The sequence below is a fragment of the Notothenia coriiceps genome, unplaced genomic scaffold (genome assembly GCF_000735185.1).
Source record: "Notothenia coriiceps isolate Sejong01 unplaced genomic scaffold, NC01 NC01_scaffold00014382, whole genome shotgun sequence".
NCBI classification, from domain to species: Eukaryota; Metazoa; Chordata; class Actinopteri; order Perciformes; family Nototheniidae; genus Notothenia; species Notothenia coriiceps.
The window spans coordinates 13,205-36,379 of NW_011347083.1; the positions used below are offsets into that span (position 1 = coordinate 13,205).

The 23,175-nt window shown below is 42.3% G+C and overlaps 1 protein-coding gene across 1 annotated transcript in view; it reads right to left on the bottom strand.

Annotated features, from left to right (window-relative positions):
* The window catches only part of grin3ba (glutamate receptor, ionotropic, N-methyl-D-aspartate 3Ba), a gene marked incomplete at its 3' end in the record, with an annotated part of 63,295 nt that overhangs the window by 6,674 nt on the left and 33,446 nt on the right, over window positions 1-23,175 (bottom strand). Inside the window, exons 2-7 of the mRNA XM_010774682.1 lie at window positions 14,830-15,527; window positions 7,338-7,538; window positions 7,064-7,250; window positions 5,439-5,708; window positions 3,589-3,825; window positions 1-23 (exon numbers count right to left, since the gene is read on the bottom strand). The exon at window positions 1-23 is cut by the window's left edge and continues 2 nt beyond it. Coding sequence (XP_010772984.1) covers window positions 1-23; window positions 3,589-3,825; window positions 5,439-5,708; window positions 7,064-7,250; window positions 7,338-7,538; window positions 14,830-15,527 — 1,616 coding nt within the window. The remainder of the gene's footprint in view (window positions 24-3,588; window positions 3,826-5,438; window positions 5,709-7,063; window positions 7,251-7,337; window positions 7,539-14,829; window positions 15,528-23,175) is intronic.

A 23,175-nucleotide genomic window follows, 5' to 3' on the forward strand; every position in this document is an offset into this window, starting at 1 on the left:
CGCCCCGTCCAGCACTTAGGAGTCTGCAGAGGGGAGAAGCATACCAAGAGAGAATCTTGTGTTTGTGTTCAAATCAAAATGTATTATAACCCAAAATCACAAGAAATGCCTCAAAGGGCGTTACAATGCAAACAAAAGCAAAGACAAAAACAAAATACAAACCTCAGAGCATAACAATTATAGCTCTGTTGTTTGTTTGTATGTTGTTTTTATTTTTCATGTGGAACTAAATGATGCAGGTCTCCCTTGTAAATGAGATCGATGATCTCAAGGGACCAATCTGTCTAAATAAAGGTTTGAAATGAAATGAAATAAAAACATTATACAACATTTAACCTCATCATCAGCATTGCCATGGGATAAAAGCATGTGACTGAAGTGATGGTAATGATGAGCCGAAACTAGGTGATTCGGTTTTTAACAAATTATTATAATCATTTCACAGATCAGAGAAGAGAAGTATAGCAGATCTTGATGACAAATTAATCTAAAAATACCAAGGTGTAACACAGAACATGTCAAAATGCCAAGACAAAAATGAAACAGACAGACAGGAAACAACATGTAGAAAGCTGAGATAAGAGAGGTTCAATTGGTTACAAATACAACTGTGTGGGAAAAGATGCCTTTATAAATGGAGAACCCCCCGAGTTCCCCTCAAAATTGAACCCAAATAAGAGTTATCAAGTTAATCAAAACCGGAGCTAATGCAAGTGTGACTGTCTTTGAGGCACATCAGAAATATCTTTCCATGAAATTGCCTGCCTGGGGGAAAGGATCTACCTGAACAGTGTGATCATTTATTTATTCCACCAATTAAAATCCACTTAACTGAGGAAAAGAGATGAATTTCTAGTGTTTCAAAGGTACGGAATTAATGAGACATTAATTATACAAACAAGGTTGTAACCCATTATCACGAGGGTGTTGGGTATGTTTTCAACTTTTTGTGTAATTAGTCGGTGATTTGAAAGGCGAGAAAGGGAGGATGGCATTCACGATATGCTAAACGTCTTCAGTGACATTGTTGTACCAAGGGAAATTGAAGATTCCTTTTTTTTTTTTGCGCTACAGTACTTGATCAGGCTAGACAAAAACAGGCTTCTAATTTAGGGCTTGTAATTTTTAATTATGCATGCTGAATCAACAACCCCAGATTAGTTTGAAAGGGCTCTTACTTGCTGACTATATTCTGTACATGATATCATCCTTAAAGGACCAGTATGTAGGATTATTGGGGGGCTTCATTGGAAAATGTGAATATAGTCATTGTGTTCTTTTAGAATATAATTCGCCCTTCATATCTACATAGGCAGCAGGTTTTCACAGAGCTATGTTGCAGAGCAGTGTAGCCCAGAATGGACACACCAAACATTGGCTCTAAAAAAGGCTTTTATGTTACCCAAATGCCAACATATTTTTCTGACAAGCTTGGAAAGGGACGGGTGACGCGAGGTCACTAAATCCTACACACTGCTCCTTAAAATATTGAGACTAAAGCTAAGATCAGACTGTTAATCCATTCTTGCTAAATCAGGTTTTGCAGCTTAGCTTACATACAGTATGTATTCATATTTCCACACAGTTTAAGTGTTTTATCTTAACGTTTAAAGAGACCAAATATCAAGGACCAACACTACCTCAAGTGTTTAGCAAATAGAACTATTTCTGCTAACACAATTCAAGGTTTCTGCTTCATCCGCCTCTCCTAGTATCCAGGACCAGCTTCCAAACAATGAGCAAATACTGTGAGTCTTAAGCTATTCAAATAAATCAATTATAAATAATGATATGCTCCATGGCCTTGTGTCACGACCTCAATTTCTACCTCTATTTCCACCTAGCCAACAGCCCCTCCCCCCTCCCTCTTATGTGTCTGTGTGTCTAATTGTAGGAGTGTAGACAGGTGTGTGAGAGTTGGGCAACCTGCTGCCACTCATCATGATTAGCCCTGCCATAAACACCCAGTTAATACTCTGTGCATGCAGTCAGTCACGCTCCAGACTTTTTTGTTTCTCGCTATTGTTCTGTCAAAATTTGCATATATTTAATATCTGTCTTCCCTTTGTCTGTGACGGTACAATAGGAAGTAAGCTAGTGGTTGGACAACATGCGTACGACTGCTACATTTGAAGAGAAACACTCCATTCATCGCTCTTGATTGTGTGCCTTTTGTTAGACCAAAATAGTTTTCCATTTGATTTGTTTGCTTTGACTTTGAACACTACAGGTGTCTCCTGGGAAATACGTTATTGTGAGCAGTCTAGCAAATGATTTACTTGCCCTCCCCTCTTAAATAAACATGACTCTTTGGCTCTGTCCCAGCACAAAGAGGTTCAGAGTGCTGCTCAAGGGCATTCAAATAGGTCACACTCCTACTAATAGGCATAACCTGTTAATTGACACATTGCCAGTTTGCCAGGATCAAACCTGTGACCTTTCAATTATGGGAAGGTCTCCCTAATAACTTGGCTTCTGTTTCAGGTCATATGGACTGCGTCTTTAGGGACAACGTGTGATTAAATACATTTTATAATGGTGTGTATCCTTACTTAGTGGAGCCGGGATAGACGGGAATAATTTAAGCAAATTATGGTTGAGATATTAATCAGAATGTGCTGCATGAACGTTCAGACAGCAAGTATAAGTTATCATAATGGTGGATATGTTGGCACTGTATATGGCTGTTTATAAAACAAAGAATGCAGAGGACAGTTTTCCATCGGCGTGGTGGTCGGCTGTGTGACACCATCAGTCAAACATGACAGGTTTCTGAAGATTGCTGTTACCGCAAGAGTACATTTAATCTCCTTACGTATTCATGCTAAACAAATGGTAAGAAAGTACTTTTTTTTTTAATCTTTAAAAGGCAATACACCGTTTTTCATCTGGCTACATTTTTTAAATTGACAGATTTGCCTAACTCGAGTTCCATTTGTCTTCGTCGATCACTTTCTCTCTCTCGTTTCTCTCGAATTCAGCCTGGCTCTCTATCATGCCAACCCAATGCCCTCTCCCTTACATCATCCTCTGTCCGCCCACCTCCATGTGGCCCTCATTCTGAAGCTTCTCCCTGCTTGCCCACTTACCCTTTCAACCCTGTCTTACGATTCTCTGTCCACATCCTTAATGTTTTCTTTTTGAAGCCCATTTCCCAATTTGCACTCTCACCTTTCCTCTTCTCGTTGGCCCTCTTCCCCCTGCCTTCTTGTTTTCAACTTTCTGTCTGACTACCTTGGGGAGTTAACCTCTACTCGCTCACACATTTCCCACCTTCATCCATCCCCATCATCCCTGCCATAACTCCTTCAATCTTTGTCGGCCCACTTACCCTTTCCCCTCTCCCTCTCTGTATGTGCATTATCCTCCCTGCACCTCTCCACTTCATCACTGCCTACCTTCTTAACCCCTCCCCTATCAATCTTTTCCCCTCCCTGGCCATTTCTATCGTCTTCCCCTATCACTTCCTCTTTCCACTCACTGTTTGTGTACTCATATAATAATAATAATAATGCTCCCCTCCACTCCTTTCCCTGCAGTTTCTATTCCCATAATGCCTATTTATCACACAAAGGAAAGCTACTGTACCTTGGTGGCGACGGTACGTCCGAACAGAATGGCGTAGCAGAGATTGAGGGCGGAGGAGTAGGAGAAGACTCGCAGCCTGTTCCTGCCATGTGGCGTCATCCCGAAGGGGCTGTTCCACTCGTACAAGGTGAGGAAGAGCGCGGTGAGGTGCAGCGTGACAAAAATACCCACCCACATGGACCAGTGGAGGGGCCACATGAAGGCTCCGATGGGGGCTGCAGAGTCCCGGCTGCGAACCTGGAGGGTCAGAAAGAAAAAAGAACCAGCTTTTTAACTTCAAAAGTGACATGTTTTGCATTTTGTGCTACATTGGGATACAAATGTAACCTTCAGTGGCAATATCTTGTCAGTAAACTCTTCTTAAACACTCGTAGGCATACTTACGTTTGAAAAACAAGTGCATACATTGTTTTAACTTTGGGCTATTCATCATTTCATATTCTCAGATCATATTATGCATTGCAGTTTGTCAGCCACAGAGGGAGATGTTAACACATCAAATAATAACTGCAGCATGTTGGAGGATTCTGCAAAGACTGCTTCTCAAAATCCCTCTCAGACTCATTAGACACTCTTAAAAGTGCCTTTCATTTTGAACTTTCATAATTGTCCACTGAAACTGGAACAACCTAATTATTCAAAACTAATGATCCCGTGTTCCTCCCCAGAAGACTGTGTGAGCCGGGCATTAGGGGGAAATTAAGCACTTAGAGACCACATCGTCCAATCATAAAGAAATTGTCAGCCAGAGAGAGAGATATATTGACAAATCAAAGTAATGAGAAGACTGCCGCGCTGCCACTGACTTACAATGCAGTATGTTTTAAGTCTTCTACAATCATTAAAGGGGCCCTATTATGCAGATTTTCAGGTGTATTTTTGTTTTTTGTGCCTCGACTGAGACGTGTTTACATGCTTTGATGTTCAAAAAGCTCTTTATTTTTCTCATACTGCCTGTGCTGCAGCACCTCTTCTCACACTTTGTCTGAAGCCAGAGCCCAGTCTGCTCTGATTGGTTTCATTTCATTTCAAACCTTTATTTAACCAGATTGTCCCTTGAGACCATAGATCTATTTTTCAAGGGAGACCTGCAGCAATTAGGTTCCACATGAAACATAACACAACATAAAACAATAGAGGATATCATACAACATATTTACAAGCTACATTTACATACTTATCGACATTTACAAATACCCAAAGTTTCAAAGAACATTTCACTTACACTTGCTTTAAAAACATTCAGAGGAATAAAATTGCTCAGTTTCAATTTTAGCTGTAGACTGTTCCAAGCAAGTGGCGCTGCGCACATAAAAGCTGTCTTACCTAAGACAGTCTTTGCTCTTGGCACATCTAACAAGACTACATCAAGCGATCTCAGATAATAGCTGCTTGCAACTCTCCGTGTTATCAGAGAGCAGATATAATACGGGAGTTTACCCAACATAGCTTTATAAATAAACGTGTACCAGTGACTGAGCCTCCGTACAGTAAGTGATGGCAAACCATTGGTTAGCTGGTTGGCTCTGTTGTGATTAGTCAACCGCTTAGAGATGTCCCGCCCTTTAGCCTATCACCTAAAATGTGTTGGAGCCCTAGCCAATAGAAGCTCAATAGTGATATGGTGATGTCACTATGTTACGGGAGTAAACAAAGGGGTCCAATCGAGGTGTTTCAGGCAGGAGGGGGGAGTGTGTGGGAGATAAACTTTGGGCATTTTAGCCTTCGCAGACCATTTAGATGCACAAAATCCTATATAACACACATACTGTAGGGAAAGGAAATCCCAAAAAGCATGATAGGGCCCCATTAACATGCAACAAAGTAATTATGACTTCAAGTGACTGTACCAGAATGCCCAGGCTGGTGGAGTAGAAGGGCGAGGTGAAGTCGATGACTCGGCTCCTGGCTGAGTTGATGGAGAAGGAGCTGACCGCCATGTCTGCTGTTCCCCCCAGCAGGTCCCCGACCAGCCCCGTCCAGCGCCCCGCCCCCCCCACTGCTCCGTACTTCCCGTCTCCCACAATATAAAGGTCAAAGGTGAAACCCATGTCCTCAGCCAGTTTCTCCAACAGGTCGATGCAGTAACCGTAGCAACACTTCCTCAGGTCCTCCGGTAGGTCTGACAGAAAAGACATGATAATAATGTAATGTGTATATTTAGAGGTGGAAGAAGTACTCATATTTTAAGTAGAGTATGAATACTAATCTGTAAAAAATACTCAGTTACATCATAATTCAGTTAAAGCAAAGAAGTACTGGCATCAAAATATACTGAAGTACCAAAAGTACCATTTCAGAATAATAGAAATTAAATTACTGGATTATAATAATATTATTATCAGTCTCATCACCGCTGGTAAATGTGGAGCTAATTGTAATGAATGTATACACTAATGCTGAATAACCTATAATTATGTGTCAATGTTTATTTATTATGATATATATTTAGTATTAGGCAATAATCTGAAAGTAACCAAGTGGTCAAATGAATGTAGTGGATTTAAAAGCACAATATTGTCTTCTCAAATATAGAAGAGTACATTATAAACTGCATGAAATTAAAATACTCAGTTAAAGTACAAGTACCTTAAAATTGTACTTAAGAACAGTATTTGAGAATTACTGCTGATTGCTGATTTTCGCTCATGTAAAATTTGTTTTAAAAGAAAGACACTTTTATTTACACCAGCACACTAAATCACTCTTAAACTGGGCTACGAGAAGATGTACAGAATGTACAAAAACCTTTGAACCACGTATATTACAAAATAAAAAAGAGTTGGCAAGATAGAGAGGCTGTAAAATATAAATATATATTTAAACTTTATGCCATTTATATTTTTCTGGCAAACCTTTTTTGCAAACTCAGACAATCAAAATTCAGCAGTTTGCCAATTACTCTTAAAACTTGGCACAGAGGTCTGTCATTTTGTGAATTCCTATGTCATCCTCAATACAACTTTTATTAGCCAACTTCCATTTGCCGATTGAAGTCAAAGAAAGTAAAAAATCCCGTAGACTGCCTGTTTGCACTGCCAATACTCAGAGATATATAACCTTGTATTTCTTTGACACGATGGTGTTCATCACTTATTTATAAAATGCCTTTAATCCTAGAAATTAAGCTGTAGCGGTAGAGCTGAGCCTTGACATTGCACCTAGTATATTTTTGAGCCGGACTGACCAGCCATGATCCCTTATTGATTTTTCTTTAAAAAATCCACTTCAATCTTGAGTAGGAGTTGTACAGAATTTCACAGCAATGTATCAATGAGATCTAAGCAGAGATCTAACAGTTTACATTAGAGAAAATAGAGAAAAGGTTTTCATAAATGATAACTGATGCCTCATACCTCAAGTTGAAATACGGTTTGGACAGGTATTACAGGAGGTTTCAGCATTGCTTCAACACTAAGGTATTTTAAGGATAAATGGCACAGCAAAACTCACCTGCTCCCTCCCAGTCTGTGATGGTGGCGTTGGGGTTGTGCAGCTGGGTGAAGAGGTTCTGGATAAGGTCGGACCGGTTGGTTCTGGGGTCCAGACAGAGCTGACCCGCTGGACACAACCCGTCCTCGTCCACCTCCCGCGTGAAGACAAACGGGTGTTCCACCAGCGTCACCACCCTCAGACGGTGACCCGCGACCGAATCTCCCGGCCTCCAGCGACCCCCAGCGCTACTGTCCCCCTGGCCGTCCCCTCCCCTCACCCCGGCTCCGAGGCCTTGGCCCTGGCTGCTCCCGAACCCTCCCACCAGTCCCAGAATCCCCCCTTCCAGCTCCAGTCTGCCCCGGGTCCAATGGCCTACTGTCACCCAGGCCGGCTGACCGAGCGCGCCCCTCTTCAGGCTCCACACGTGGAACAGCTGCGAGGAGAGGACCCTGGAGAGGCCAGGATCCACCTGGATGAGACCCGTGGCCCCGGTGAAGGAAGTGTTGGAGAGAAACCTCAAGGGACAGAGAGAAAAACCGACGCTAAGCAAGAGACAACAAAGGTCCATGTTGTTTTAATAAGAAATACAGACTGCAGTCGTATACAATGCTCAGTGGTGGAATGTTACTGACCAACGTATTTCCATTTAATGCTACATACTTCTACTCCACTGAATTTCGGAGGCACATATTTTACTTTTACAACATGAATTTAACCTTCATAGGCGTTAGCTACTTTTTACATGCTGATGTGATATTAATCTGTGATGTAATGTACTACTAATGTACACAATATTTAAAAAAAAACTGGATCCCTGTTGACATTACAACACTATACATGTACATACAGCCATTCTGCATTTTGAGTACTTTTACTTTTGATACTTCAAGTACATTTTGGCAGTAATAATTCTGTACTTCTATAGGAATAACGAAGTTTACGTGTAATGGAGTATTTAACAACCATAGTATTTCTACTTTTACTCAAGTAAAGGATCTTCCTCCATCACCGACGACACTTAACTAGCAGGGCGGAAAAATAAACACACAAATCTGGGGGAGAGGCCGGGAAAATGTTACAAATGATGTTTCAGATGGATCATGATATGGTTATGGAGCTTTCGCCTGGTCTCAGATGGGTAATTGCGTCTCACAGAAAGTCATAATTAAAAGTTAATGTAGTGCAGTGAGGGCCCGCTCCTATCTGCCAGTCCATACAGGCAGTCATTGCCATTCATCTCACTCGCCCGGTGGCCCCACATTGGACCTCACACAGCGGAATAAATTAGTAAGAGCAATTCCCGTTCGCACATAAAACTGCCCTGGCCTCTTGAACCGTGCTGGGATTGTTAGCTCACGTCTTAGCATTTGATCATATGGACATCTCCAGGCGATGTCGTCTCGACGTGAATCCCTTCAAGTACTGTTTGATCATGTCTTGATTAGTAGGGGATTGTCAGGAGGTCATTGTGTATCAGATGTTTAAATGTTAAAGTATGCAGGGATCAGTGCATTCTATATGGGAGTTGATCCGTGCACGGACTGTTGATTATGTCTGGGTCACGGAAAGAAATGGCAAGTTTTCCTTCCTGTTAATAGAAAAGCCGTAGCTCAATTTCTCCAAGCAGGAAAATAGATTTCCCTTTTTCTCTTTGTTTTATTCGCACTTTTCTTTTTCTCCCTCTTTCATGCCCAAGTTATATGTTGAATTGATGAGGCGTATAGAGCAAGGGAAACATCAAATATGGGATATGTGAGGGGAAATAAAAAGACTTAATCGATCATGAGGACCATTAACTTCACCTCCAAGCATAGGCTGGACTAAATCATGCCTGCACCAAACAGAGAATTTAACACATGTAAAAGTATGTACAATTTTGAGTATTCTACTCATGCTTTTGATAATTACCCTTTTTCTTTACATTGTGATTTACTTCAACAGCCCAGTATCAATTTACAAACCCATTCAATGCACCATAATTCTAAAGAGCTGATTAAAAAAAATGCCTCTGATTTGAAAGTCATCCCATTTGCATGCTAACTTATGTTTCCTCATCAGCAGCTCCCTCTGTCTCTGTGACCATAAAGCGGAAGTGCTAGCCTTGCCTTGAGCTGAAATCACTCATGGTAATGGCGCGGCTGAATCATCATATCCCATAGACAGCAGATTCATCAAGCCAACCCACTCCAGACTCATATACTAGACCGTAATGGCTGCGGCTGGCCACAAAAAAAAATTAACCATAGCCTTCACTTTACATCTCTTATGTGAGCAGAGAAGTGCCAAGCCCCCTTCTCTTGCAATTTGTCACATTTTTGAATTCATGCCTGGAGATAAGAGTTTGAGATAGGAGTGGTAGATACAGACATCAGAGCATGGGGTGTGAAAAGTACGGCACACTTTCAAGAAGCGCCGCCTGTTAGTCACGGGGTTTTGTTGTGGTGCATCGGGCCAGAGGCTGCATTTAAAGAATGAAGCGGTTTGATAAGTCAGCCAAGTGGTGTCAGAGAGGAATGGTTTCCTCTCACCAACACCTGGCCGCCCCGGCTCACACACACACACACACACTCAGGAAGTAAATGTCAGCAGAGTGGCCGGTAAACGATGACTCTATAAGAGAGTCCCCGGCATGTGTCTCACTCCCGTATCACTACATCTCCTTCACTTTGGAGGAAAGTTTACTCTGTCTGCCAGGGATGATAGGAAGCTTGCTTGTTTCAATGCTTTTAATCTCTTCGAGGGAGATGGAATCAGTGCTGGCAGATGTGTCGAGTGAGATGGCACTGACTGGCAGATCTCACTCTGATAAGAAACTATCCCCCGTCCATTTCCAACCGTCATCTCCTCCCTCACATCCTTTCCCACACAAGTTTCTTTTTCCTTTTCTTTGACTTTATTGCTATTTTCCGTTTCCTTCTTCCCTTGTCTTTCATCCATCTGTTTGTCTTTGACTACTTTCTCTCTTTTTGGGAACAGGCCTCTGGGGATGTTTGTATTCTGGACATTCGGAAGAACTACATCAAAAGTGCTTAGTTTCTCATATTTTTACTGTGGCTCGATTCCATATGTCCACTGCTTTGAGTCAGTACCATTGTGCAGCTTTTGCTCACGCTCACACCTTCCTCCTCTCATCCTTATATCTCCAGACATCCTCTTTCCCTCCCTGCCTTCATCGCTCCTTCCCTACGGCATTGAGCTGTTAATTGCCTTTTCCTTGTGGAAGTCTCTCACTTCCTTTGTCAGAGCTCTCCTGAGCAAAAGCATGTCAGGCTGTTGCGGTGTTGGGATAAGGATCGGGCAGTACGCTGGAGGAGGTGGACTCTAACTGGACCCGTATGAATAATGCGATGGAACGACCTTTTTATCAGTCTTTCACAGGCCAGAAACAAAGTCACTAAATTGGGGCGGACTCTTTAATAAATGGTCTATTCTGTGGGTCGTACTAATTGGCCCACAGCAGTGTCCTGAGGAAGTTTGAGTGAATTTAAAAGCATTACTTTTTGTGTTCTTTCTTGTATAGCCACACTTACTGCTCCGTAAGGCATTCTTAAACGCTCATGAAGACAATGTTAGATACTGATATTTAGCAGGTATAATATATTCACCTTGGGTAATCTCTTGGATTAGTAAATTAGCGTGCAAACATTTTCTGATTAGCCCCAACTATAAAATGCACTTCAATGAAGATCATTAAATTCAATCTGAATTTATTTGGTCAAAACCAATTCTTTTGATAAATATTTTTTTCGTCAGATGACGCCACTACATTGAAAGTCAAGGGATACAAACATCTTAATACCATTCACCCAGTGTTGCTCTTGAATATCAAATTTCATGGCAATTCTGTCAATCGCTATCAAGACATTTTACCTACACATTTTAAAGGTCATCCTAAGGTTAATGCGCGACAGGAAAAGTCAGCGGAATAGTAAGCTTCAACCTCTAGGGACCATTAATGTCCTTCCAATTAAAAAACAATCCATTCAAGAGCCTTTAAAAATGTTTTTATCTGCACCAACTGATCAGACATTGCTATCCATTAGGCTGTGCTTTGCTAGCATGGCCAAAAATTGGGCAATTTAATCACATTAAAGCTAATCAAGATGTGTAAACTTGGATAATAAATGTCCGATAATATTGCTTTGTAACCACATTCCACTTATTTCCGCCTCTAGCCCTCCATGCCAAATTGCCTTGGCATCCCAGAGCTCAAGTTAACTGCAGACGGAGGAAAGGCTGTGAGAACCCAGCTTGTGATTATGTGGGTGGTGTTGATGATCACTCTCAGCTGGCAGGCACTGTGTGTGTGTTCAATATTTGCTGTGGGCCCAGCTCATGCCACAAATCCTTCTCTTACCGGATCCACATGACCACAAAAGTCGGATACATGCTGTTTTATCCTTTGCACAGCGATACAATATCAATGTCAACCTGCAGAGGAGATATACTCGACTCCGGAGTGAGTCTATGGCATTTGGCTTCTGTGCTGCACTCAATATAAGCCACATGGAGGGGTTGTAATGTATGCAAGTGGGTTCCCCCCCCCCCCACACACTTTTTACTGTGCACACATGTCAGGATTAAGTCATTTCTGTTTTAAGTGACAATATTGATGGTTTAATAGGTATTTCAATGTGATTTTTTACTGCGCGTGTGTAAGCGTTATCACAAAACACACCTTGACAGAACCCTTTTAAAAGCTGCAGGAATTGAAGCAGCAGCAGAGGAACGAAGAGGAACAGACAAAACTCCCTGGTGCCACTCTTTGGATCTGTATGCCATAAAGACCTCCTCCCCACAACGAGGATGACAGCGCTATTCAGAAAGAGCCACCCCCGTGGAGCAGAGGACAGACAAGGGCAGCATCCAGAGCATGCAGTACCACAAGTAGAGCCAGCAGCTCCCCACACAAAGGCCAATGTGTCAGTCAGGAAGCTAACGAGCTTAAAGAAAATGTAGTGTTGTGACTCGATGAATTTAATTGTAGTTTGTTAGTGTCTTCCATCTATCATTCGGTGGTTTAACTGTGTACACTTTTGGAAATAGCTAAGCATTTTTACGTGACCAGGAGGTATTAAAGAAAAACTGTTTGGCCTATTTGCTGCAGGGGTTATAGAGAGTGATTGTGGTCCAATCCCGATCAGGCCACTGCCAATTCTATGTGGCTTAAAGCTATGTATTTCATTTTTGGAGGAGGGATACGTTTTTTCTAACATCCACAAATCTCTCCCTGCTGCCGGGTACTACTCTGAAGCGGACAGCCCTCCTGATCTTTAGAGAAGTGCCACAAAACTAATATTGGTCTGTTTTAAGGGGGCCTATTTTGCTTGTCAGATTTATATTTTGTGTCTCTACTGGGACATGTCTCCATGCTTCAATGTTCAAAAAGCTCTTTATTTTTCTCATACTGCCTGTGCTGCAGCACCTCTTTTCACCCTCTGTCTGAAACCAGAGCCCAGTCTGCTCTGATTGGTTAGCTGGCCGACTCTGTCGTGATTCGTCACACACTACAGGAAAGGGCAGACAAAGCATTGAAGGAGGGCCCTCTTTATCTGAAAGGTGCTTTATGTAATTTTGGAGAAACCAGCTCGAGTGCGCTAGAATTTGAAAATACACAGCCGGAAAAAATCTCCAACACACACGAACGCGCACATGACCAATGAGGGCACGAGATAAGTTTGTGCACAGATGGAAGGCTGACAGGCAGGTAGGCCATCCAGTTATTTTAGCCGGGCCGGCTCAGATGATTGGTCGTGCTTTTTACAGCGCCAGAGCTTCCACAGATGATATTTTTTTATGGATTTTTTGTCAAAGCACTTCAGATATTCATTGCTATCGGGATGTTAAGAGCATTCCATGGAATATAACAAAAAGTGTATCTCGAGCCGGTTTCTCAAACTTACCTACCCCACCTTTAAGTACACAGTTACTACATTTAAAATGTAGGTTTTATAAAAGCAAATGTACATACTAAAAGTGGGGAAGTAAGGACTGTTGATTATACAGGGACAACACTAAGTACATTTTGTGCATTTACCTCCATTGTAGATGGGTGGAGGTTAATATTGCAGACACATCCTACATAATTCAAAGGGGTCTAGCTAACCTGAACTGTCTCTCCTTCACGGGTCCAGCCAGAATAATGGCAAGTGACCAGACTGTCACCGAGTGAGCACGAAGACCTCTAACCTCAGCACTTAGTACGTCACTGTGTCATTCGAATCATGACAAGAGTAATGTGCATAGTCATGTAGTAACATAGGGAGTGCTTGAGTCATAAATTGCACTGAGCAAAGGCTCATATGTCAGTCAGGACAGAAGACAATTAAGAACACTAATGTAGGGCGAACAGAACACTCATGTCAGAAAAATAAATACAATTTAACTTTCTTATTTATGCTCATATATGCCCATATACAGAGATGGCAAAAGGAAAAACATCCTTTACTCAAGTAGAAGTACAGATACTCGTGTTTAAATACTTTGGTAAAAGTAGAAATACTGACTAATCTTCTTTACTGAAGTAAAAGTAAAGAAGTATGGGCTTTGAAATGTACTTCAGTATAAAAATTACCCACATCTACCAGCTGTTTTAAAGAGTACCTGACCTCCCTTTATATTAATAGAACAATAATGTCATTGTTAACTAATGAATGTTTCCATGCTGAACAACGGCAACGTTTTCATTGGTCCCTCTTCTTTAGAGAAGACCAGGAAGTGATGGATACACGGATCGTGTTCAAATCAATAGGCACGCAATGACTCTAAATAATAATGGTCACGCCACCAAACACACATTCAAACTAAAGGAACGAACCGGTTTTGAAAATGTAACGAGTAGAAAGTACTGGTATTTGTATTAAAAATGTAAGAAGTAAAAAAAGAAAGTTGTCAGAAAAATAAGTAGTGGAGTAAAGTACCGACACCAGAACAATTTACTTAAGTACAGTAACGAAGTATTTGTACTCCACTACTTCCCACCTCTGCCCATTATGTTCTGTCTCTCAACAGTGTAGTTAAGATTTCACCTTCTCCACAGTAGATATCCCCCCCCACGGTTAACGCCTCTAGACCTCTCGCCAGTATTTACGCCCCGGTCCCTCTCGTCTTTGGCTCTTTCTGATCTACCGCCCAAGCTGATAAAAGCTGCTTCTTGAAAGCGCCCGGGGGGAGGATGTGATTTAAACTGAGCCGACCTCCTCAAAGTCTCTGTAGAAGTTAACTCAGTCGTTTGGAACGTGTATAAGGTTAACTGGTTCAGTTTTTCATTATGGCGGCAACAAACGTATTTAATTTGACTGTCTACTTGTTCTGTGTAGATGCTAGAGTGTGTTTCCTTTCGACAAATGCTGCCAGATTTGATTACGTTTCTTTCAGTCAGCTGTTGTGAGTCGGTGGTATTATGATGACTTAGGAAGCATATTTTGTTTTCTTTGTTTAAAGATTTAGTGTCACCTGCAGCCTTTTTCTTTGTTGCTCCCCTAACTTTTTCTCCTTCTTTGAGCTTTTGTATTCTGGTAATGAGCAGAAAGCCTGTCGCTCTGTAACTTTTACTTTCATCAGCACCGAACGATTAGCAATACATCAGCAGAGTGATGCTTCCATTACCAGCATTCATACGCCTACAGGGTTCGTAACATATGCTGATTTTTTCATTGCAAAATTTGATTTAATTGCACTTTTTAATTGGAGTTGCACAAAAATTATCTGCATAGGAAGATACCGCCAGAGGTTATAGGGAGAACATCTGTTTTCCTGTAATGCGGGTGGACTGACCATGAATGAGTACTTAGAGTGTGCATTTACCTGGCCAGATATTGTCCTGAAGAGGGGAGCTCATGCCGTTTTTTGTCGTAACAATTCACCGTGTTCTGAATCAGCGCCAGGTCCGGCTTCACCATGGTTGCCGCAGTGACCGCACGTCCAATCAACTGCAAAGCATCCCTGATGTAGAAGCTGATTGGCTTACGGCCCACCTCCCCGTAGGCTAGCAGTCCAAGGGGACCTCCTAGAGTGTGGAGCGAATCCGGAGACAAGGGATATCCCATGATCCACTGCAGCGCTGGTAGTGATGGAGCGAGACGCTGAGCAGCCCGCAGGACGGAGGAGAGACACTCGGGGTCAGATCCCAGGAGGAGGACGGAGGAGATAGGGGAGGGGGAGCGCAAGAAGCGGCCAGATAGGATCTTAAAAGCCTCCTCTTCCCTCTGATCTTCCTTCTTCTCCTCCCCGCTCTCCACCCTTCTGTCCCCACCCCCCGAGATGAGGGTCAGGTTGATGATGTCCCACAAATGCCAGTTAGAACCGCTGTGCTTCTGCAGGTGAGACAGCAACCCTTCACCCCCCTCCTCCCATCCGGGGCAGACCACCGCAGCTCCTCCCAAGCCGCTGTCCCCCCGGCCCCCTCTGTCCCGGTCCCCGTCTCTGCCCTGCAGGACCGCCAGCAGCAGACTGCCCAGGGTGGACGGAGGGACACGGGCTGACATCATCAGGTTGAACTGGTTCTATAAGAGAGGAAAGAAAGGAGAACGTAGGGGGTAAACGTAGAAGTCAAATGATGGAGGAGCAAACAGAAGACGTGAAGAAGAGAAAACAAGAACAAAACAGAGATTAATAGGTATAACCAAACCCCAACACCTCCGGGCTGAATCACATAAAATGACATTAAACGCAGCTTTTATGAATACTGCAAAACAATCCCTGTTGCTGCAGTAATTCACCGCGACACTGATCAAAAACAATCAGTCACATTTGTTCATTATCTCTCACTCTGAATGAGAAGAGCCGCGCGGATACCAACAACGAGTCAATGATTCGCATCTAATCTGCAACATCACAGTTGGCTTGGCAAGACAACAGTGGCAGCCACAGTTCATCCAGAAGCTCGCATTTCCAAAACCCAACTGAAAACACTGGCTTGTTTCATGCTGTTCCAAAATGAATAACACTGTTGTCCTTGAATGCAGCTCACAGATGGACCTTTCCCCCCTTCCTTTGGGACCTCTATCTATTTTTCATCCCATCAGCGCTCCGGGCAAGGTTGAGGGGGGGGGGACTCGGAGTCTGCTTTTATATAGAGACTCCAAAGTTTAGAGACTCAAGACTTGCACTACCTCATTGAACTGAGATGATAGGTATGCATTACACACTACGCTCATAAATACCCTCCGGCACATACACATGTTTAGCATCATAACATTTGCAGATGCATGCACATACAATGCTCAATGAAGTCTGCACATCTGCTGTTAAAAAATCCATGCAGGTAGAGAACCTTCAGGAATACACACGTGTGTCTGAAGATGAGATATCTAAAGCCCGACCCGTACGCGTTCATTCAAATGGAAATATCCCACCCAGGAGTACAAAGTAAGCAGAGGGACCCTCTGCTGAAAGTCCTTGAGTCCCCAAAGAGAGTAAAAAAAGAGAAAATATTTGACTGAAGTCTGCAAAGACATGGCTGAATTAATGCAGTGTGTATTTATCTTCCCGAGAGAGGGTGGATGTGGGTGAGGGGACACATGAAAATAGGCCTCTTCGCTTGAAGTCGACGGGGGTCCAGGGACGTAACGGGGTGGGGGAGAGGGTTGTTGATGAGACGGCAGCAGGTGGCAGAAAGGGACAGAGATACCAAGGAGGTGGCAGCTACAGGTGTGAGTGTTATTCACCATATCACTGTCAGGAGTGCTCATGCTTATTTTGACAAAGGATGCCGTGTGGCGCAGTGGACTAGTGCGTTGGTGTTCGGATCAGGGGAGCACAGGTTCAAATCCCACTGCAGTCAGCATGTCGTTGTGTCCCTGGGCAAGACACTTCACCCCAAATTGCTCCTGTGGGGATTGTCCACAGTATTGAGTATGTAAGTCGCTTTGGATAAAAGCATCTAACAAGTAATGTAATGACAAAGAGCTCAAATTGTGACAATAGAAGATCAACAGAGCAGCTGGAGGAACTAGCATACTCTTATTCTCAATCAATCAATTTTTATTTATATAGCCCAATATCACAAATGTTACATTTGTCTCAGTGGACTTCAGAGTTTGTACAGAATATCAGTATGACAATACGACACCCTCTGTCCTTAGACCCTCACATCGTACAAGGAAAAACTTCCGGAGAAAACCCCACAGTTTAAAGGGGAACATGGAGAAACCTCAGGGAGAGCAGGACGGACAGACGTACTATAGAGCAGGGGTTCCCAAAGTGGGGGTCGCGAGATGATTACAAAATAAAAATGTAAAAGTGAAAAAAAAAAAAGTTATTAAAAAAAATTGATTAATTTAATAATAATAACGTTTGTATAGACTTTTTTTCTTAGACAGTCCACTGTTATTTTGGGGGTCGCGGGCTGAAAAGTTTGGGAACCCCTGCTATAGATAATACATTTACAACATAGGTAGTCCAAATGTTGGAAATGCATGTGTCTATAATAGGAAGATGAATCCACGAGGATGTCAACAACCCTGCGGGAGCCATCAGGGAAGTAGTGATGAGAGTCAGGCCGGACCGCAGAGACAGGTTCAGCCACGACTCTATTATAAGTTGCTCTGGGCAAAATCCTTCTATGCCTTTAATTTTAATGCTTGGCCACATATTAATGAATAGCGATGTTAGATTGCTGAAGACAGTAAACATTAAAGATTTGTGCACCATCTTGTATAAAAACCTGTAAATCATGCTTCTTAGAGAATCAGAGATGGATTATTACATTATATCACTGTCAAATTAATTGTAATAATGATCATCTGCGGTACGTCCCACAGCTGTTTCAAACCGGCGCTATTTTATTATTTCTGTTGCACTGACAATTACTGCTCACTTGCTTGACTTTTAGAGAGATTCTTTTACAATTTCATTTACATTTGAGGCATTTAGCCGGCGCTCTTATCCAGGGAGACTCACAATGAGCAACGGTAGAATTACTTCAAGAGTGGGGGGACGTGAGAATAATAACAAGAGCCAACCTGAGAATAACAGCAGTTGTATTTGTAGTTGCCGCTGGGAGAAGAGAAAGCAAATTAAAGTGAATGAAGGAGGAAGATGTGGGAGCTGTGATATGAGGCTTTCCTTAAATGCGGGAGTTCTAGCCCATAGGATGAAAAGGACTGGAGGAGGTAGGGTGTATTCAGAGTCTCTGTGGGCAATCCACCGTGACCAGCACCAAAGTGGACTCTTTTTTTTTTTGAAGCACATAAAAAAACGAGATAGTTATTGCCGCCCCTTCTTGGCTGCATTTTAAGGTTTTGGCACAATTAATTCTCGTGATATATTAGAGCATTTTCTGCTGTGCTTATACTGTAAGTGCAAATGCGATGTAAAGTACTTTCAAAAAAGTCTTGTCCGGGGGATATGCATTAATAATAATGAAAAACAGCATACAGTAAAGTGTGACATGTAGCTAGTTAACACAAACCAATAGTTCTGTGCATTGGAATGATATGGAATATGTTTCAACCTATGTTAGAATACGGCTCTAACTTAAAGGAGTTTTCCCTTTCCTGTAGAGTGTCATAGGTTTTTGCGTATTTAAATTAGGGATGTCAGCGATTATTCGATTTTTCTAATATTCGTTACAGTCTCCATAATCGAAAATTATTTTTAAAATTCGATTTTATTTATATATTTCTTTATTATTATTTATGTTTTGTTTTTTTTTCCTGGCTTAGTTTCAACCAAAATATAGACTAATGCTAACAATAGTATTGCGGCGGCGAATAATCGATTAATATTCGCCAGGGCTGTCCGATTTTCGAATTTGATCATGGTTAGTTTCTGGCATCCCTAATTTAAATGGTCTACAAAGGTTACTCTCTCCCACAAACTCCTCCAATGCCTGTGACATCATGGTACATTTTTATATACAAAGCCATGTTAGGGAAACTTCCATCCTACATCTGCTCCCTGATCTCACGGCGAATTGTAAGTGGCTACTGCCTGAGATCGCATGCTGTGGTTTTATTAAACGTGCCAACTGCTAGGACTGTCTTAGGGAAGATAGAATTTAGATGCGCAGCTCCACTGTCTTGGAATAGTCTGCAAATTAAATGGAAACTGAGCAATCTGGTGCCACTAAATGTTTTTAAAGCTCGGTTGGATGCTACTCAATCGGAAGCTGTACCTGTTCATGTGGATGGTTATTGTAAATTCTATAACACATAGGTTTGAGCAAGCTCTCTGATTGGTCAATAGGCGTGTTTGATTCCACGATCAAACAACGATCAAATAGAACATGCCTAATCACAAAGTATCCAGTGGCCTACACACGCCACTAGCCTACCGAAACTACTTCCATGAGCCTACATCGTGTGGTTTCCATAGCGACGTTTAGCGACACACAGCCGTTACACTGTTATACATTGTCTCTCGTTGGAAATCGGTAGCTACAAAATGTCAGATTTTAAAGCTAATTTTGATTTGTTGGGGGGCCTCAGTATTGATGAATGGTTGGACATGGAACACAGACCACAAAACCAACGAAAGATTTGCGGCTGTTTCAACTGACGAGTTGAGTGCGTTGGAAAAAAGGCTATCGTTACCATGGGAACTACTTTCTAGGAACTACTTTCTGACGGAGATTAACTCAAGCAGAAAGCGTAGGTTTGGGAGCAAATTAGCCCACATTATGAAATTATTTTACGATATTGTTGATTACAATGATAGTTTGTTTAATAGAATCGCAATCATACACTTGACTCCAGTACAGGCGTACGGACCTCGGCACAAGCGCCTCGGTCCTGCCGCAGTACTGTCGTACCAATAATGACGTTCAAGAACGGCCTCTCGTGTATGATTGCTTAATTGTAAATCCCTGGAATGATGCTGTATGATGTCCTTTTTGTTGTTCTGTTGTTTTATGTTTCATGTGGAACCTACTTGAGCAGGTCTCCCTTGAAAAAGAGATCAATGATCTCAAGGGATACACCTGGGTAAATAAAGGCTTGAAATGAAATGAAAATCACTATGTAACACTCACACATATTGTTTGTGGAAGGCTAAGGGGCGGGACATCTCTAAGCGGTTGACCAATCACAACAGATCCGGCCAGCTAACCAACCAGAGCAGACTGGGCTCTGGAATCAGACAGAGGGTGAAAAGAGGTGCTGCAGCACAGGCAGTATGAGAGAAATAAAGAGCTTTTTGCACATTAAAGCATGTCACAGGGACACTAAACACAAATACAAACCCCTTTGAAGTCATGTGTAGTTTTGCCGTTGGACTAAGAGATCCTACGCTCGTTTGCCTATGTGTGTTGTGTTGAGAATTGAAAACAGAACTGAATAAAGAATAGTAAACTACCTCATACATTTCAGCAAAAACGTAGATGTCAGTTGAATTCTTTTCTAACTTTTCTGCTGATTGCCACAGTGATACTTTTCCAAAATTCTTTCAATTTCTGTCAGTCATAAACTGGTGTTTCGCGTAGGCATCTGATAATCCTTCCAACACATTCATCCGTCACCCAAACTGGATCTGGATTTGATTTCATTGTCTCACTTGCAATTTTGGCAACTCACTCCCATCAAGGCAGCCCCATTGTATCTGAATTCAACACAATGCTGTCTGAACGCATGCTTAAGCCGACAATCTCTAGGTTGGTACATTTTAGACCAATCACAAACAAGAAATTTGAAAAGCATGTTTTTGACCACATTTCCTTTTGGCTCGCTGCTGAGTAGACCACTTTTTCAGGTAACCTTTGATGCCAATTTAAAATAACGTCTAAGCATCCTAACAAGCCACAGACTAGTCAGCCTCTATATTATCCCACAGTCAATGCTCTTTCCTTTTACACACAAACACTCACTGTTCTTTATGAAAACAAATAAAGAAACGTCTGCCACTCGTTCTCAAAACAGGCTGTATGATCTATAATCAAACAATGACAAATCCCTACATGTACAGTATAGAAGCATCTTGAAGTATTTCATAAGAACGATGAAATCCCTGCCACTCATCACTCCAGTTTAATGCAGCATGTCTTAAAAATAAGCTGGCAGCATCAGTGTTTATCCCTATGACATGCTGGATAAAACGTATATGTGTGTAATGTATTTATGTATGTTTGTATGCAGTACTTGCGAGAATGCTTATGATGGATTTCCAAGTCCGCTGAGGATGTCTGCAAGAATGTGTGTGCTTTTGCCTTGGGTCGGGGTCAAGTTAGCTGCTGCAGTTATCCGTCATTTTAATTTAAAATGTAATTTTGTTTTCCAGCAGACCTTCGGGAACCTTATTTGAGTTTTGCTCTCTAGAGGAATGCAAGCTGGATGTTTGTTCATGATGTCACAGTCTAGACAAGATAAAAGGTGGCTGTACCGTCTTGAACTGGAAAGTTTACAAACTATTGGCAGTTTTTCCCTGAAACACAGAAGTATTTCTATGATTTTTCTTTTACAGTGTTCAGGGACTAGCTTGACAGACACAGACTTGATCCTGTCAGACATGGTGCTGTTTAAATCCAGCTCTGCTGCTCAGGTCAATCCAGACCCAGCCTGATCTTTTACACCCGTCTTTTTCAGGCTTGGTTATGAATGTAATAGCTGTTTTCTCTAAGCAGTGACACATTTTGAACCCGTAAGGACCTCCAGTGTGTGTATGTGTACTTTTGTCTGTATGCCCTTATCTTTTTTTCTCTTCTCAGGTAAAAGCTCCCTCCGCATGCATGAGATTATAAAAGCTCTGAACTAGGAATGCAAGATAGGCACCGCGAGAAGGGATGTCAGCATTATTCGGGTATGAAATATAAAATCCATACCCCTTCTTACACATCTGCAAATTAGAAGCCTTGAACTTAACCTCTGCCTCTGCTAAACAAATCCGGAGTGCTGTTTGATGCGCTGGCCCAAAGACTTTCACGCCTTCAAATGAATTGCATGTGTGCAAATACATGCACTGAAACTCACACGCACAGACAGCAGACAGACTCACATGCAGAAGTCACCAGTGCAAGTACGCACAGATACAGTACAAACACACTACAAACACATGGTGTGAATACTCGAGCAAATACCCAGAGGGATCTGTGGGCAATGTGGAGTAAGAAATCCGACAGGAGTGTGTTGAATCAGAACAGGAGGGAGCAGCTCGCAGTTACTAAGCTCATTCCTTATTTAGGCCTCCAAAAGAAAAGCATCAACACTTGGGTGTGCAAGCAAGTGCACAATGCTAAAAGAAAAAAAAAAGATCCCCCTGTACAGGGCACGGAAGAAACAATAGCACCTGTAGGCTACTCTGAGAGCTTATTAAAAGCAAGACAGAGCAGAAAACAAAGATGTGGGACATGAGTGTGTGTGTGTTTTAGTGGAAGCAAAAGATGTAAGCTGAAGCTCTGGAAAAGCGAGTCGGTCCTCCACAGGTTCTGGCTATGGATCTCTCTAACTCGCTGCAGCTTGACTTATAGAGAAAGCTCGCTGTAGCCCCGGTCAGGCTTATCATTGCATCATGAATTGTTTGCATTGTGCAAGGCGCAGTTGAGACAGTGAGTGAGGGCATGTTTTTGAGTCCTCCTCGCTGTTGCCACATGCAGCCATGTGGACCTCTGCCTGAGCCTCTGAATGGTTGCTTAGATCCCCATTCTGTCCAGAAACAAAGCCCACGGCCAGGGCAGCACTCCAAACAAGAACACTTCACTGCACACATTAATATTTCACCAGGTGAGTTGGCTGGGTGTCAGGAGGATGAATGCAGAGATAGGAAGAGAGACAGACGGAGGGAGATAGGTGTGTGAATATATGTTTGAGATGAAAGATGGGAAAGGAATTGATACGTGGTTTAATATCCGTATTTGTGAAAGGACGCAAAAGGTGATGGTTTGCATCTGAATGTAGCCGAGAACAGGGGAGGCGGTGATGGCAGTTTGCCGTCGCTCGAGGAAGCATGTGAAAGATTCTCTCAGCGGGGGGTTAGTCTTATATTTCAAACACCCGTGATGAGCACTGAGCCTATATCGTAACAAGTGAGACTAAAATGTCAAAGCAGATGTGGGCACATGTACACAAAGGAAATCACTTCAATCCAACCTAAGCAATTTGATTTAGCCTGCAGTGAAGAACGGGCTTCTGTCAAAGCAGTTAAACAACTAGCATCGCCCACTCGGATTTGCCCATTCATAATAAATAAATAAACGGTTGAACGTGTGTAATTTTTTCTGAC